This window comes from Lacerta agilis, chromosome 8 (genome assembly GCF_009819535.1).
Source record: "Lacerta agilis isolate rLacAgi1 chromosome 8, rLacAgi1.pri, whole genome shotgun sequence".
NCBI classification, from domain to species: domain Eukaryota; kingdom Metazoa; phylum Chordata; class Lepidosauria; order Squamata; family Lacertidae; genus Lacerta; species Lacerta agilis.
This window is the reverse complement of record NC_046319.1, coordinates 80,957,583-80,974,772: the sequence shown is the minus strand read 5'-3', so window position 1 is coordinate 80,974,772 and position 17,190 is coordinate 80,957,583. Positions and strand designations below refer to the sequence as shown.

The following is a 17,190-nucleotide window of genomic DNA, read 5'->3' as shown; positions in this document are numbered from 1 at the left end:
TGAATTTTCCTCGCACAGCAATGTATTCAAAGGTCAGTCTGTGCAGGAAGCTTGAGTTTATAAATCAGCCTTCAGCCTCAAAGTCGTGCATTGGAGTGTTTCTGCTCCGTGTCCTTACGATAAATATATTCCCTTAAGGAATAAGGTCCAAATCTAAGCAAACGAGGGGGTGAAGATTTCATACCGGTACGATGCAACTCGCATGCAACCACACAGTAGTGAAATGCGAGAAGCTGAGACAGACTCTCACCAACTACGCCGCCGGTATCGCCACGTGGAAGCCTGGAAGCACAAAACTTACCGGTATTTCCAGAAGACAGGTATACCCGATACAATAAGAAAAGAAAAAGGAGGCCTCGGAGACAACTCGGGAGGTTCCAGAACGTTAAGTATCTGGATATTTGCGAATACAACTTCCCTACGCAAGAGGAAAGGGTATCTGTGCAGGTGATCATATGAGAGAGCCACAGGGATCCCAGAAGAACTAATTTTGGAATCTGTTTTCAGTGTCCTGGGTGCCACTTTGGAGGAGCCCCAACCAGCTGCCACACCTGGGACAAAGGTGAAGGTCGTCCACACTAATGAGAATGTCTCCCTGCAAGCAGACATGAATCCCAGCCCATGTCCGTGTTAGGAACAAAGGCCTCCATTATTTATGGACAGTGTACAGGGGTCAGCAAACTTTTCCAGCAGGGGGCCGGTCCACTGTCCCTCAGACCTTGTGGGGGGCCAGACTATATTTTGAGGGGGGTGGGGAAATGAACGAAGTCCTATGCCCCACAAATAACCCAGACATGCATTTTAAATAAAAGGGCACATTCTACTCATGTAAAAACACACAGATTCCCGGACCGTCCGCGGGCCGGATTTAGAAGGCTACTGGGCTGGATCCAGCCCCCGGGCCTTAGTTTGCCTACCCAAGGCGTAGTTAACAGGGGTGGCCAACTCTCAAGAGACTGCGATCTACTTTCAGAATTAAAAACTGGCAGTGATCTACCCCCGTTTTTGGGGGGTTCAGCTCAAAGTTGTTGAGCTTTTTAGGGAGGATAAAAGCCCCGTTTTTTTAGGGGTTATTAAAAAAAGCTTTTTCGGGGAGGGGGGGAGTTCCATTTTGAGGGTGGGGTTAAAGGCAAGGGGTATCGTCGCTCACAGAAAGATCGCTATGGATCAAATCAGCAGCCAGAGAAAGCTCTGTCTTCCCTTCCAGAGATCATACAACAATGGAGTGATGCTAAGGAAAGGGAGCCAGAGATCGACCGCGATCTACCAAAACCTCGCAGGGATCTACCAGTAGATTGCGATCGACCTGTTGGACATCCCTGGCGTAGGTAAGGTTGGAGACCGCCTTACCCGAAATACGGCCACTTGACCGCTTCGATCTCCGGAAACGGCACTGTTCCAAGTGCCACATGTACAGTAATACCCATCCTAGATTTGCAAGAAATTGACATTTTAGTGTGGAAGCACTATGGAACTCCCTGCCTTTTGACATCTCGCGGGAACTTTCACAGTCCTATTTTTGGCACCTGTTTAGGGCAAGCCTCTCCAGGTGTGTAGAACGTCGATGCAGGCTGTGATCTGCTTTTTTTCTTTAGTTTCTTGCTGGTTTTATCTTTTGAATGTTTCAAAGAGTTGCTTTTACTGACAATTCCGTTGTTTCATTCTCTTTGTAAACTGCTTTTAGGTGTCTCTCCCCAAACCAAGCAATGTATGAATCTTGTGAAGAAATAATAATAATAATAATAATAATAATAATAATAATAATAATAATAATAATTTATTATTTATACCCCGCCCATCTGGCTGGGCCTCTCCAGCCACTCTGGGCGGCTTCCAACACAATATTAAAATACAATAATTCATCAGACATTAATTAAAAGCTTCCCTAAACAGGGCTAAAATAAAGACTGGTGCAAATTTTGCTGAATGGAGCAAAAATATTAGAAACCTGCCCAGCCAAGGACTGTATTAGTGACCCAAATGACTTGAGCTGGCATCATCTATAGGCTGTGCTTCTCAAACTTGGGTCTCCAGCTGTTGTTGGACTACAACTCCCATCATCCGTAGCTAGCATGACCAGTGGTCAGGGATCATGGGAGTTGTAGTCCCCAAACAGCGGGAGACCCAAGTTTGAGAAGCACTGACGTATACAGGCAGCATTTTCCCTTCTGATAAATTCCAGGGGTGGCGATGATTCTTGCAAGTCTTTATTGTCGAAATGCAGTGTTTAAAGAAGCAAAACTCATTTCCAGGTGAGAAACAAAATGCATGATCTGTTCTAACATGGACTGCCTTTGTCTTGAGTGCAAGCTTTTCCTCTCAGTCCACATGGTGTTTTCTACCCTGGTGGTGATGGGGAAAGGTAGCCCCAATGCGGCTTGCCCCACCCCATCCATTGCCACAAAGCTTCCTAAGTTTGCCCAGAAATCCTGGTCAGATTTGCTCGCCAAGCCTGGTCTCTTTCGCAAAAGGATGTCTTGGCATCAGTGGTCCGACCTGCACAGCAGAGCGTTCAATCCGAGGCAGGATTCGCACTGGGGGCCTGAAATGAAGAAGGGCAGGGAGAAATCAGAACTTGGTTGGAGCGCCACGGTTTGGGAAATTGTGTCGGAATGCGAGCACCAACGTTCCTTTTAATCGACTGCATTTTCTGGAAACTCGAGAATTGGTGGTGTTGAGCAATTAAATATTTAAATTAAATCGAATCAAAATTAACCAGCCGGTCCAGCTGAAAAGCAGCCTCCACAACCACACTTTCACAAGTTCCCAAAAGTTTATTTGGGGCAGCTTAGCAGATGGTTAGGCTGCTCTGAAACTGGTTTAAGTTTGTAGAATCGATACCCAAGAGGCAGGAAGGCACAGAGCAGAAGAAGAGCACCTGCTGGATCAGGCCAATGGCCCACCCAATCCAGCATCCTATTCTTACAATGGCCAACCAGATACCTGCAGGAAACCAGCAAGCAGGATCTGAGCCCAAGAGCAAACTCCGTTCCTGGGGCTTCCAGCAACAGAGAGATTCAGAAGCATGCTGTATCCCACGATGGAGACTGAGAGCAGAGCCATCCTGGATAGGAGCCACCGAGAGCCCTCTCTTCCTCCGTGGATTTGCCCCATCCTCTTTTAAAGCCATCCAAATCGGTGGCCATCACTGCCTCATGTGGCAGGGAGTTCCGTAGTTTGCTACATGAAGAAGGAATGTTCTTTCACCGGCCCCGAATTTTCCAAGCTTCAGAACCCAGTAGTCTGGTTTGGTGGTGTCATGAAGAGAACAAATAACCCTCAATAAACCTCTGGGTCCCCTATAACGCCTACAGACAGTTCAATAAGATCCGGGGGTTTCTTACCGGGACTTCTTGCTCCTCGCGGCTCTGTTTCACCCGCTGATAAGCCTCCATGATCACAGCTCTCCTGCGAGAGGAACAAGGCAGTCACTAGCTTGTGATACGCCAAGCCACTTGCCCTCTTTTCTTTGTAGAAAGAAAAGCTTCTGAGCATAAACAGAGCGCTTTTCATGCAACCACAGAGCAAACACGGCCACAGGTCTGGGGTTAGGGGGCACCCACTTTTCTCAGCTTATGCTAAGCCTGTAAATGGCCCTTCTTGACAAATCAGCTGTAGTCTATGCCCTTTTAAAATGTGGCTCCTTTTTTGCGGGGTGTTGTTGCAATGACAAACCTAGGCAGCATCTTAAAAAGCAGAGACATCACCTTGCCGACAAAGGTCCGTCTAGTTAAAGCTATGGTTTTCCCAGTAGTGATGTATGGAAGTGAGAGCTGGACCATAAATAAGACTGATCGCCAAAGAATGGATGCTTTTGAATTCTGGTGCTGGAGAAGACTCTTGAGAGTCCCATGGACTGCAAGAAGATCAAACCTATCCATTCTTAAAGAAATCAGCCCTGAGTGCTCACTAGAAGGACAGATCCTGAAGTTGAGGCTCCAGTGCTTTGGCCACCTCATGAGAAGAGAAGACTCCCTGGAAAAGACCCTGATGTTGGGAAAGATGGAGAGCACAAGGAGAAGGGGACGACAGAGGACGAGATGGTTGGACAGTGTTCTCGAAGCTTCTAACATGAGTTTGGCCAAACTGCGGGAGGCAGTGGAAGACAGGAGTGCCTGGCATGCTCTGGTCCATGGGGTCATGAAGAGTCGGACACAACTAAACAACTAAACAACAACAATTGGGTTGTTGCTGAAACCTCCGGGTTTAGGGCGGTATATACAGATGAAACTCGAAAAATTAGAATATCGTGGAAAAGTCCATTTATTTAAGCAATTGTTTTCATCAGCTACTGGAGTTTATATATGAGATAGACTCATGACATGCAAAGTGAGATATGTCAAGCCTTTGTTTGTTATAATTGTGATAATTATAGCACACAGCTGATGAAAACCCCAAAGTTGAGATTGTTTATTTGGGGTTCTCATCAGCTGTACGCCATAATCATCACAAATTATAACAAATAAAGGCTTGACCTATCTCGCTTTGCATGTCATGAGTCAATCTCATATATTCGTTTCACCTTTTAAGTTGAATTACTGAAAGAAATGAACCTTTCCACGATATTCTAATTTTTTGAGTTTCACCTGTAAATTCAATAAATAATAATAATAATCTGGACCCCACCCCAAACTCCAGCCACAGGTCCGTACTAGGCTCCACCCACTGGCCCAGAAGCCCCACCCAGGCCCCGGAATCCTTTAGGTTTCGAAAGCTGGCTGTCCTTCTTACTGGAGCGCACCTCTGTGTTTTAGAAGAATCGGACCCCCCTGCAGATATGAGAGCGGGGTTTGTGATTCCCAGGGAAGGGGGGAGATCATCATACTTACTTGCTAGCCAGGCCTCCCCCAGGGGGAAGGTTAGGGTTCCCCTCTGTAGCCAGACGTTGGAAGACGGAGACGAGGCTGGGACCCCCATCCTGTTCCAGCAGTTCACCGTAAAGCTCTGGGGTGATATTTGGGGTGGGGTGAGAGAAGTGGAGTGGCTGGTTACCCCAGTGGCACTGGCAGATAATTGCCCCACGAGCGACTTCTAGGTCCCCATCGCCCCACCCAGACGCAATAATATCATCTTTATTTGAGTCTGCAGAACAGGCACCGAAGGACGAGAGTTCGAATGATCAAAAGAGAGCCCCATGCAAAAGAGCTCAGCTCCCCGACCTGCTGTTTGGCAAATCCTTGCAGAACCTGAGCTGCACCTTTGCAGGACCTCTGTAACTCTGCAAGACTCTTTCTTGCCTGAGTGCTGAGTTCAGTTTCTCAGATCTGCAGTCGTACCTCGTGTTACGACCGCTGTGTGCTGCGTTCATCACGGGTTACGAACCCGCCAAACCCGGAAGTACCGGAACGGGTTACTTCCGGGTTCGGCGGTTCGCGCGTGCGCAGATGCATCAAATGACATCTCGCGCATGCACAGTTGCGCCAAATCACACAGCGAGCATGCGTTCACATCCATAGGTACCACTGTATAGCACTGCATGTAGACCAGGCATCCCCAAACTGCGGCCCTCCAGATGTTGTTGGCCTACAACTCCCATGATCCCTAGCTAACAGGACCAGTGGTCAGGGATGATGGGAATTGTAGTACAAAACATCTGGAGGGCCGAAGTTTGGGGATACCTGATGTAGTAGACCACTAAGCCAAACAAAACGGTGTCCTTGGCAGAAAGGACAGCAGAAACTGTGGTGTCTTTAGTATATATGGTTTCATTTATCCACATGCACAACCTGAGCCTAGGATGGAGGGCTCAGGGCATTCGCAGCCCAACAGATCTTGTGTCTCCATTGGTCTTTGGATCCAGCACAGAGCAAGCAGGTCTCCCTGTCTCCGGCTTCCAGCCTCCTTCCAGCCCAGCTCACACCTCAAAGCACTGGCTATTGTTCAGATAGGTGAGGGGGCTGAAGGAAAGCCCCACCCCTCAACTGCAACTCTTGCAACCTAGCTCATTCTTTTGGGATGCGGATGAGGACACTTTAGTTCAGGGGGTCGGCAAACTTTTTCAGCAGGGGGCCGGTCCACTGTCCCTCAGACCTTGTGGTGGGCCAGATGATATTTGGGGGGAGGGATGAACGAATTCCCATGCCCCACAAATAATCCAGAGGTGCATCTTATCATCATCATCACTTTTAATTGGTATACCACCTTTCTATCTTACAATACCCAAGGTGGTTTACAAGCTGAAGAAACAAAAAATGTACACCTTACAACAATGTAATGCAATACAAAAAAAATGTGATAATAAAACATAGCTTTAAAATAAACAACCGACATCAAATAAAGAAATGTTCAACCATCATTAGACATCAACAAATCATTTTAAATAAAAGCACGCATTCTACTTATGTAAAAACACCAGGCAGGCCCCACAAATAACCCAGAGATGCATTTTAAATAAAAGGACACATTCTACTCATGTAAAAACACCAGGCAGGCCCCACAAATAACCCAGAGATACATTTTAAATAAAAGGACATACTTTCTCATGTAAAAGCACACTGATTCCTGGACTGTCCGTGGGCCAGATTGAGAAGGCGATTGGGCCGGATCCTGCCCCCAGGCCTTAGTTTGCCTACCCATGTCCCATGCTTTAGCTCATTGTTGTGCAAAGAAACCTGTCCGAGCAGTTCACCAACAGAATCTTCTGTTAGATTCTAACCCTCACTTGGGTACCGGACCCCAAGAACTGGAAGGGACCCAGGGCATCATCCAAACTGACCCCCCCCAAAAACCCCATCACAGCACTAATTTCCATTCTGTGATTTTTCCCTCCCCGTTCTCAAAATCCCACTCCTCCCTTTTGCCTGCGGCCAATGAGGCCTCCCAGCCTCGCTCCATCATAGCGCAAACGCCGTACGCACCTGCCACCCTCTTCTCCAGGGAAGCGTCCAGCTCCTGCTCCTTCTGCAAGGCCTCCTGGGAGACACCTGGGGCAGCTGGGAAGCAGACCACGATGCAGGTCATGTTGTCACGGCTGCCCTGCGGGGAGAGCGTAGAGTCGTCTGAGGATTGTTTCCTCCCGCCTGTTTAGCAAAGCAATTTTTTGCAAGGGGGGCGGCGGCCATCTCCTTCAACCTGGAGGGCCTTATTCTCCCTGGTGGCGAAAGATTTATACGATCTGAAGAGAAACCACTCTGGTTTCTCTTCAGATCATATAAATCTTTCGCCTTTTTATTCTTCCTTGTGGCACCCGCCCTGTGGAACGCCCTCCCACCAGATGTCAAAGAGAACAACAGCTACCAGACTTTTAGAAGACACCTGAAGACAACCCTGTTTAGGGAAGCTTTTAATTTTTAATATATTATTGCATTTTAATGTTCTGTTGGAAGCTGCCCTGAGTGGCTTTAGAAACCCAACCAGATGGGTGGGGTATAAATAAATTATTATTATTATTATTATTATTATTATTATTATTATTACAATTCTGTGATTCTACAAAATAAAAATTTCTTTCCAGTAGCACCTTAGAGACCAACTAAGTTTGTTCTTGGTATGAGCTTTCGTGTGCACATCTCCTGGGAGATTGAAGTGTTCTCCTACTGGTTTCTCTGTCTTGTGATTCCTGATATCAGATTTATGTCCATTTATCCTTTGGCATAGGGTTTGGCCTGTGGGAGAACACTTCAATCTCCCAGGACATTCTATAAAAGATCTCAAAGTAGCTGTCTTAATACAAAGAAATTTCAGAAATAGACTGGAAAGAGAAGTGGCTGAATTGCTACTAATCACCAAACTTAAAACCATGGAGAAACCTGGTCTGAAAAAAGACATTGGATTCTTATCTCATTATACATGACAAAGCTATCTTTAGCCATCTCACCCCTTGCCTTTCCCTGCAAGACTAATTGCAGCCGTTTAGAGTCGTCAACAGGTTTCCCACACTTATCAGCCGATCACCCATTCCCACCACCCTTCTGAGTAATACCCCTCCCCACTCCCCCACTATATTTAAGGATCTGGTGGCTTCCGTTTCGGTGTATCTGAAGAAGTGTGCATGCACATGAAAGCTCATACCAAGAACAAACTCAGTTGGTCTCTAAGGTGCTACTGGAAAGAAATTTTTATTTTGTTTTGACTATGGCAGACCAACACGGCTACCCACCTGTAACTGGAACTGTGATTCTACAGGTGCATCTTTTCCATTTTCTTTAGAGCAGGGATGGGACAGTTCCCTGGAGCCCAATGAAGTCTGGAGGGACACCTGCTCCCCATAACTGCTGCTTGAACCTCCTTCAAGATGCTCCAAAGACCGCAGCTCTTTAATGAACTCTTCTGGAACTCACCTTTCCGGAAGCCCCTAAATTACTTCTTGATGCTCCACTGTCCTGCTTTGCTAATCCTGGACCTCCAGTGCCCTCAATTGGCAGCTGCTTCCTTAAGCCCTTTGGGGATGAGGCTGATGTGTGTCAATCGTGGCTGGGCCCAGGGATGGAGATAAATGCCCAGCAGGAGAAGGAGGAGGTCTCCACAGGGCAGCGGCAGTCTTAAAACTGAATGCGGAGAGTTCATAGAATCCTGGAGTTGGAAGAGACCCCAAGGGCCATCCAGTCCAACCCCCTGCCAAGCAGGAAACACCATCAAAGCATTCCTGACAGATGGCTGTCAAGCCTCCGCTTAAAGACCTCCAAAGAAGGAGACTCCACCACACTCCTTGGCAGCAAATCCCACTGTCCAACAGCTCTCACTGTCAGGAAGTTCTTCCTCATGTTTAGGTGGAATCTTCTTTCTTGTAGTTTGAATCCATTGCCCCGTGTTTGTTTCTCTGGAGCAGCACAAAACAACCTTTCTCCCTCCTCTATACGACATCCTTTGATATATTTGAACATGGCTATCATATCCCCCCTTAACCTTCTCTTCTCCAGGCTAAACATACCCAGCTCCCTAAGCCGTTCCTCATAAGGCATCGTTTCCAGGCCTTGGACCATTTTGGTTGCCCTCCTCTGGACACGTTCCAGCTTGTCAGTATCCTTCTTGAACTGGGGTGCCCAGAACTGGACACAGTATTCCAGGTGAGGTCTGACCAGAGCGGAATACAGTGGTACTATTACTTCCCTTGATCTAGATGCTATACTCCTATTGTATAGGAGTTCCACAGATCCAGTTAAGCCAGGCTGCTGCAGAAAGATCTCAGGTTCCTCTAAACTTGGGTTGGTTGGTTTAACGCCCAGCTTCCCGAAAAGTCACTGGGAAATAGTTTTCTTCAGTCTGCTCAATGCTTTAATTTTCATTCTGGGGAAGGGGAGCAGTTTTTTTTAACTTTCCTTTCAAAGAGTTGCGATTCCTGCATTGCAGGGGGTTGGACTGGATGACCCCTGGGGTTCCCTTCCAACTCTATAATTCTATGATACTATTTCTGTGGTTACTTGCCCTTCCCCCTAGGGTCCCAGGGTGGGTTACGGGATTAAATCACAATATTAATCAGAATTCAGACCACCTTGCCCTCGTCAAAATGAGGTGGGTTCTAAAAAGACACACTTCCTGTCGCTATTTCAGGAAGAACTTTCTGGCTGCAAGAGCTGTTTGACAGTGGAACGGACTCCCTCGGAAGGCAGAGAGGGCTCTCCATCGTTGGAGCTTTTTAAGCAGAGGTTGGAAGGCCATCTGTCAGGGGTGCTTTAGCTGTGATCCCTGCATTATTGCCGGGGAATGAAAAAAAGCCTTTGCAGTTCTGCGATTCCATTCTATGCCCGCTGCCCTAGCTGAAGGATGCTATTTCCAGACTCCTCATGCAAAGAGAGTCCTCCCATTCGGAGGTAGCATGCCTTAAGATTTACGCCACTTACTTACTGGTTTGCTCAAACTACGAAAACTTAGAGGCAGCCTTGTTCAATGATTCGCATCTCCCAGCTGGGAGAAGAAGTAGAAGAAGAGTTTGGATATCTTATTCTGGAATCGATATTCTGTATAATATTGAGTAAATCGTACAGGGGATATGAGAGAATAGGAAAATATAGAATAAGGATAAAGGATATAAGATGTAATAACACGATTATAAAAGGTAATATAAGGTACTGAACAAATAAAATCACGTACAAGTGAGGGGGAGTGAAAGGGGTGGGATGGGGGAGGGATTAATTTCATTGTTTTTATTGTTTGATTGTGTGTTGGTATGTGTGTTTCTATATTATTGGAACCAAATAAAGATTATTTTTAAAAAAAGAAGAAGAAGAGTTTGGATTTGATATCCCGCTTTATCACTACCCTAAGGAGCCTCAAAGCGGCTAACAATCTCCTTTCCCTTCCTCCCCCACAACAAACACTCTGTGAGGTGAGTGGGGCTGAGAGACTTCAAAGAAGTGTGACTAGCCCAAGGTCACCCAGCAGCTGCATGTGGAAGAGCGGGGAATCGAACCCGGTTCACCAGATTACAAGTCCACCGCTCTTAACCACTACACCACACTGGCTCTCCCCTCTCAAAAATATCGATTGGATATTTTTATTAAGAGAAAGTCTCCCTACACCTCTGAGAAAGGGGCCTGTTTTGCCTTTAGAGTGGCAATTTTAAGGACTCATCGAATCGTAGAATTGTAGAGTTGGAAGGGGACCCTGAGCATCATCTAGTCCAACCCCCTGAAACGCACACAGTTGTCCCATACAGGGATTGAACCTGCAGCCTTGGCGTTATGACCACCGAGGAAACATTTGTAAGGGATGATAAGTTACATTTTTTTCAGGGGAGCAAACGCTCGTCTGGTTTTAATAATTATTTTAGCTGTGTAATGCGCTTTATTTATTTTGTGTTTTGCAAAGGCGTCAATAATAATGGGGGGCTGGACTAGATGGGCACTGGGTGTCCCTTCTAACGCTATCATTAGAATCAAAGAATTGTATTGCTGGAAAGGACCCCGAGGGCTAACTAGTCCAACCCGCTTCAATGCAGGAATCTCAATAATCTGAGACGTCTAGAAATCTAGTCGGCCGCAATTTCCACGATACTGAAAACCCCTTGGAAGGTTTTGAAGCCGAGGTTGAAGCCTGTCGTGGATGCGTCAGCTGAGATTCCTGCATTACAGAGGGTAGGACTGGATGACCCCTGGGGGTCCCTTCCAACTCTACATTTCTATGATTCTAAGTGAGAGCCACCTGTCCCACTCACCTTGTAGAGGCAGGAGTCCAGCACGCACTCGCAGACGTCCCTTGGGCTGCCGGTGAGGCAGAGGCGCGAGCGCACGAAGGCGCACAGCCCCGCGTTGTCAAAGGTATCCCAAACCCCATCGCAGGCCAACACCAGGAACTCGTCTTCGTCGGGGCAGCGCACCAGCTGGTAAACCTCGGGCTCGGGGGACACCGGCTGCTCGGTGGGGCCACGCCAAGACACGGCCTTGTAGCCGAAGTCGCCCAGGGCCCGGGAGACGGCCAGCGACCCGTTGACCCTTTGCAGCACCACCGTGCCGCCGGCGTTCTCGATGCGCCGCCGCTCCCTCGGCTTGGTGGGCTTGTGGTCCTCGGTGTAGAACGTCACGGCGGCCGAGCGGCAGAGGAGGGCCCTCGAGTCGCCCAGGTTGATGAAGTACAGGTGCCGGGGCGACACCAACACGGCCACGGCGGTGGAGCCGGCGTGCTCCCAGGCCTCGGCCCGCGACAAGTCCTGCATGCGCCTGTCGATGGCCAGGAAGGCTTCGCGCACGGCCTCCTTGACGGCTGCGGGGTCCTCCTCCTGGCTGGACAGGGCCTCGGCCTCCAGCACATACCCGAGCAGGTGCCTGGCGCAGAATTGAGCCACCGTGCTGCCCGCGTGGCCGTCGTATACGGCAAAGAAGGCCCAGCCGGCCAAGGCACCGGGCAGCTGGGGCTGGGCGGTGTGGGCATCTTCCATGTGCGCCCGCCAGCCTTGCATGGAGCCCAGGCCGTATCTCAAGCCGCCCACTTCTCCTTCCTCCAGCAGTTTCTCCGTCTGGGGCTTGTCCAAGAAAAAGCTGGGGACTTCCTGCGCTTCCTCCGCCTTGAAGAACAACGAAACCCTCCTCTCGGCTTCTGCCACCAGGAGCCTCACGAAGGTGGCCATGCTCAGGAGCTTTGCCATCAAGCGAAACGTGTCCCCCGAAATGTCGAGGGGGCTGGAGCCTCCCCTGGGGGTCCTGTGTTGCTGCTGTCCTCGAAGAGCAGGAAAACGGCAGGCCAAGGGCCCATCTAGTCCGGCATCTGGTTCTTGCAGAGGGCAACCAGAAGCCCCAACTGGCAACTGGAGAGCAGACTCCGAGCGCTCTCTTTGAGGTTCGACTCAGGTTGGCATCTTGAAAGAAGCGCTAGGGATCTCTCTTGTCACCGGCGACCGTCCGCTCTCGGTCGCCGGTGGCTCGTAGCTCCTATCCTCTTCCGGATGGCTGCACAATTTGCTGCCTGGCGGTCCCCGAACTTTTGAGCCGAGGAGGGTCGTTACAGCGTTGCAGCTTCAGTCGCTGATGGTGGGTTGCCCATGGGACCACCGTTGGAGTCTAGCTGGTCTTCCACTAAAGTCCTTCCTCTTTAGAAGGTCTACACACACCATCCCCTCTTCCGAAAAATAGCATCAGCTGTTCACCCCTAATGTTCCTGCTGGCTGCTTCCAGCATAGTCTCTGGGTCACTCCCGCAGCTTCCACCCCCCCCCCCTGCCCTGCACCCATCTGCCCTCACCCTCCGGGGAAGCCGTTCCCGATTGGCTCTTGGCTTCGGCATTAGCCCAGTAGTTCATAATCTCTTCATCCAGCGCTAAATATGGGGTTTAAAAACCCCTAATCCTCGCCTGTGTCGGAGGCGGCCTTCGCAGGGACTCCCACTCGGGATTCTCCTGCCCCCCCCCACTCCCAACCCACTCTGGCCACCAGATGGTGCCTTTCGTAGCAGCCAGCTGGAGATACGGTTTCTGTTTTTAAAGCTCAGGGCCGGTTATGAAACAGAACCCAGAAGGGCGCAACCTTTGTCCTGGTATTGCGCTCCTTTGCAAACGGCCCAGATACGTTTCCTTCTGCATCACCTAATTGTAAATTGGTGAATTGAATTTGGGGGACGTAAATCGGTGCAAGATGTTTTGGAATTTTGTTTTGACGGAAATAATAAGGAAACACCGACCAAGATTAATGTTACCGAATGTTTCCGATGACAACAATGTAGATTGATTGTGAAAAGAACCATTCTTTTGTACGATATTGGCAGCTCAGATAGTCTTTGCAAGTCAATGGGAAACAGCCCCAAATCTTACAAATCTGGACTGATACCTTATAATTAGATAAGGCTGATATTCTGTTACTTGGACTTTGTTATTTTAACCCATGGGTAGGCAAACTAAGGCCCAGGGGCTGGATCCAGCCCAATGGCCTTCTCAATCCGGTCCGCAGACAGTCCAGGAATCAGCGTGTTTTTACATGAGTAGAAAGTGTGCTTTTATTTAAAATGCATCTCTGGGTTATTTGTGGGGCATAGGAATTTCTTCATCCCCCCCCAAAAAAAATCAGTCCCCCCCCCAAGGTCTGAGGGACAGTGGGCTGGCCCCCTGCTGAAAAAGTTTGCTGACCCCTGTTTTAACCCATACTTTTATTCTATGTGCCTATTTTATAGCTTTGCTTTTCGGTTTTTAATTTTCACCTGTTTAATTTCCACCCTCTCTTCCCTCTCTTTCGTATACATTATAAAATGAGAAACAAAATCTTTACCAGCCACCCTTATCCTGGGCAGCTCTGCATGTTCCACAGTGACTCAGAAGCCAGCTGGGCTGCAGGAACCTCACCTCTCCAGAACCCTAGTCTTCCTTGTTTCATTCTGTTTCATTTTTCACGCAAGCCTCTAGCCTACCAACTTTTCATGTTGTGCTTTTTAGACATCCATCATTCCGCGACACAGTAATTCAGTTTCGCAAGCAAACCAGAGGTTAAGCTAACCCCTTTCTGGCGACGCACAGTTTGGAAAGCTCTGCTCTCTAGCCCATATTATGACGCAGCCCGCGATGCTTGCATGTGGCCTGGTGTGACCTCATGGGGCAGAACTGAATTATGGTGCTGTGGGAGAGAAGGAGGTGAGGCGGATGACTCCACTCCGATGAGCCACAGCTCTCCACACCCACTCCCAATGCAAATAGGCGCAGATAAAAGAAATCCCAGCACATGAGAACACAAGAGGAGCCCAATGGCCCACCTAGGCCAGCATCCTGTTCTCACAGTAGCCAACCAGATGCCCCAATGGGAAACCTGGAAGCAGGATCTGACCAAACAAGGCCCCTCTCCCCTCCTGTGGTTTCCATCAACTGGTTTTCAGAGGCCTTGCTGCCTCCAACTGTGGAGACCAGAGCTGCTTCTTCTTCTTCTTTTGCGATCCCTCGTAGCTGAGTAAGATTGTCTTCCATAAACACAGTTTTAACAATGAGTCCGTAAGTGACTGCGGAGGCTGATTCTGGATCCACACGTCCTTCCACAGTGGGGAGATTGGTTTCAGGGCGGGAGTTGATCATGGTGAGGGTTTGCCAAGCGTGCCTTCCTCTTAGCACATTTCTCCCTTGTGTCCTGGGTTCGAGTGTCTCCAAAGCCCATGACCGCTTTGGTAAAGTCTGTTCTCCATTTGGAGCGCTCGCAGGCCAGTGCTTCCCAGTTGTCGGTGTTCATACTACATTTTTTTAAGATTTGCCTTGAGACAGTCTTTAAACCTCTTTTGTTGACCACCAGCATTACGCTTCCGATTTTAAAGTTCGGAATAGAGTAGTTGCTTTGGAAGACGTTAATCAGGCATCCGCACAACATGACCAGTCCAACGAAGTTGATGTTGAAGAATCCTTGCTTCAACACTGGTGATCTTTGCTTCATCCAGTGCACTGGTATTAGTTCGCCTGTCTTCCCAAGTGATGTGTAAGCACAGCCATCCTGGCCAGCAGTTGTCAACAGTCCTCCACAGATCCTCTTTCGGATTTATCCATCACAGCCTGGAAGTGAGTTCCATTATTCAACTGTGCCCTGAAGAGGGCAAGGCTATCAGCATAGGAGCCAACTCCATGGGGCCGAGGTCCTTTTGTCTCCCCACAAAAAAAAATACTTTGAGGGGGGCCAGGGGCATTGCCTTTCAAACTGTGTATGTGCACCCGTGTGGTGTGATGGTTTTTGTGGAGCGGGCCTTACCTGCTTCCCCAATATTTAATTCAAGGTGGCAATTTAAGCTGGCACCCTTTGGCCTATCAGTGGCTACTAGTATGCCTCTGAACTGGTATGCCTCTGAATACCAGTTGCTGGAACCAACAGGACAGGAGAGTGGCCCAGTATACCCGAAGGAGCGTCTCCATCCCCATCGTTCAGCCCGGACACTGAGCTCCAGCTCCAAGGGCCTTCTGGCAGTTCCCTCCCTGCGAGAAGCCAAGTTACAGGGAACCAGGCAGAGGGCCTTCTCGGTAGTGGCACCCACCCTGTGGTACGCCCTCCCATCAGACGTCAAGGAAATAACTATCTGACTTTTAGAAGACATCTGAAGGCAGTCCTGTTTAGGGAAGTTTTTGACGTCTGATGTTTTATCGTGTTTTTAGTATTCTGTTGGGAGCTGCCCAGAGTGGCTGGAGAAACCCAGTCAGATGGGTAGGGTATAAATAATTGTTGTTGTTGTTGTTGTCTAGTCGTGTCCGACTCTTCTTCATGACCCCATGGACCAGAGTACCATAGCTGTCAACTTTTCCCTTTTCTTGCGAGGAATCCTATTCAGAATAAGGGAATTTACCTTCAAAAAAATTGTAAAGTTGACAGCTATGCAGAACACTCCTAGAATCATAGAATAGAATAATAGAATCATCAAGTTGGAAGAGACCCCAAGCGCCATCCAGTCCAACCCCCTGCCAAGCAGGAAACACCATCAAAGCATTCCTGACAGATGGCTGTCAAGCCTCCGCTTAAAGACCTCCAAAGAAGGAGACTCCACCACACTCCTTGGTAGCAAATTCCACTGTCCAACAGCTCTTACTGTCAGGAAGTTCTTCCTCATGTTTAGGTGGAATCTTCTTTCTTGTAGTTTGAATCCATTGCCCCGTGTCCGCTTCTCTGGAGCAGCAGAGAACAACCTTTCACCCTCCTCTATATGACATCCTTTGATATATTTGAACATGGCTATCATATCCCCCCTTAACCTTCTCTTCTCCAGGCTAAACATACCCAGCTCCCTAAGCCATTCCTCACAAGGCATCGTTTCCAGGCCTTTGACCATTTTGGTTCCCCTCCTCTGGACACGTTCCAGCTTGTCAGTATCCTCCTTGAACTGGGGTGCCCAGAACTGGACACAGTATTCCAGGTGAGGTCTGACCAGAGCGGAATACAGTGGTACTACTACCTCCCTTGATCTAGATGCTATACTCCTATTGATGCAGCCCAGAATTGCATTGGCTTCTTTAGCTGCTGCATCACACTGTTGACTCATGTCAAGTTTGTGGTCTACCAAGACTCCTAGATCCTTTTCACATGTACTGCTCTCAAGCCAGGTGTCACCCATCCTGTATTTGTGCCTTTCATTTTTTTTTGTCCAAGTGTAGTACTTTACATTTCTCCCTGTTAAAATTCATCTTGTTTGCTTTGGCCCAGTTCTCTAATCTTCATATAAATAAATAAATAAATAAATAAATAAATAATAGTTGTTGTTGTTGTTACCATTTGCCAGGGATTGTTTTGCTGTGATTAATGCATTGCAGGGGGTTGGGCTAGAAGACCCTTGGATCCCTACATCCACCCTATTGACCTGGTGGTGTTCAGCCCTCCCAGCCTGTGATGATTCCCCTCCCCACCCCCACCCCAATTCTGCTCTGCAGCGAAAGCAGGAGGGCGGGACTACATGTTGAGTGGCAGGGAGGCAGGCAGGCAACGCACCCAACCATGATCCATCCATCCTTCCTCCTGCCTGGGCGGGCCTTCTCCCTCCTAAGGCGAGCAAGACCTCTCCCTCTCCACAACCACCCCTCCTCCCTCACCCCACCCTAAGGACCCCCCCCAGGCGACCTCACCCCCTACCCTACTTCCTCCCTCCCTCCCTCCTCACCTGCCCCTCCCTCCCTGCAAGGTAGGCTCCTCCGACCCCATCCCTCTCTCCTCCTGCATCCTTTGTCCGCATCGCTTCTTTGTCTCCTCGCCCGCCTCGCCTTTGCGGCCTCGCCCAGGCGGCCCGCGAGCCTCCGGCCGGCCCCGGCCCCCCCTCCCCTGCCCTCGAGGCGGCGGGCCGCGGCTGGGGCAGGATGGGGCCGCGGGGGAGATGAGCGGCGGCGGGA

The 17,190-nt window shown here is 49.1% G+C and overlaps 1 protein-coding gene across 1 annotated transcript; it reads right to left on the bottom strand.

The window, feature by feature from the left end:
- Nucleotides 1–2,512: 2,512 nt before the first annotated feature.
- Nucleotides 2,513–12,019, bottom strand: PPM1N (protein phosphatase, Mg2+/Mn2+ dependent 1N (putative)). The gene is made up of 5 exons (XM_033158813.1): nucleotides 11,093–12,019; nucleotides 6,858–6,975; nucleotides 4,830–4,944; nucleotides 3,345–3,408; nucleotides 2,513–2,542 (listed from the first exon to the last, which is right to left on the bottom strand). The coding sequence occupies exons 1-5, from the start codon at nucleotides 12,017–12,019 to the stop codon at nucleotides 2,513–2,515; spliced, it is 1,254 nt and encodes a 417-aa protein (XP_033014704.1).
- Between the last annotated feature and the right edge of the window lie 5,171 nt (nucleotides 12,020–17,190).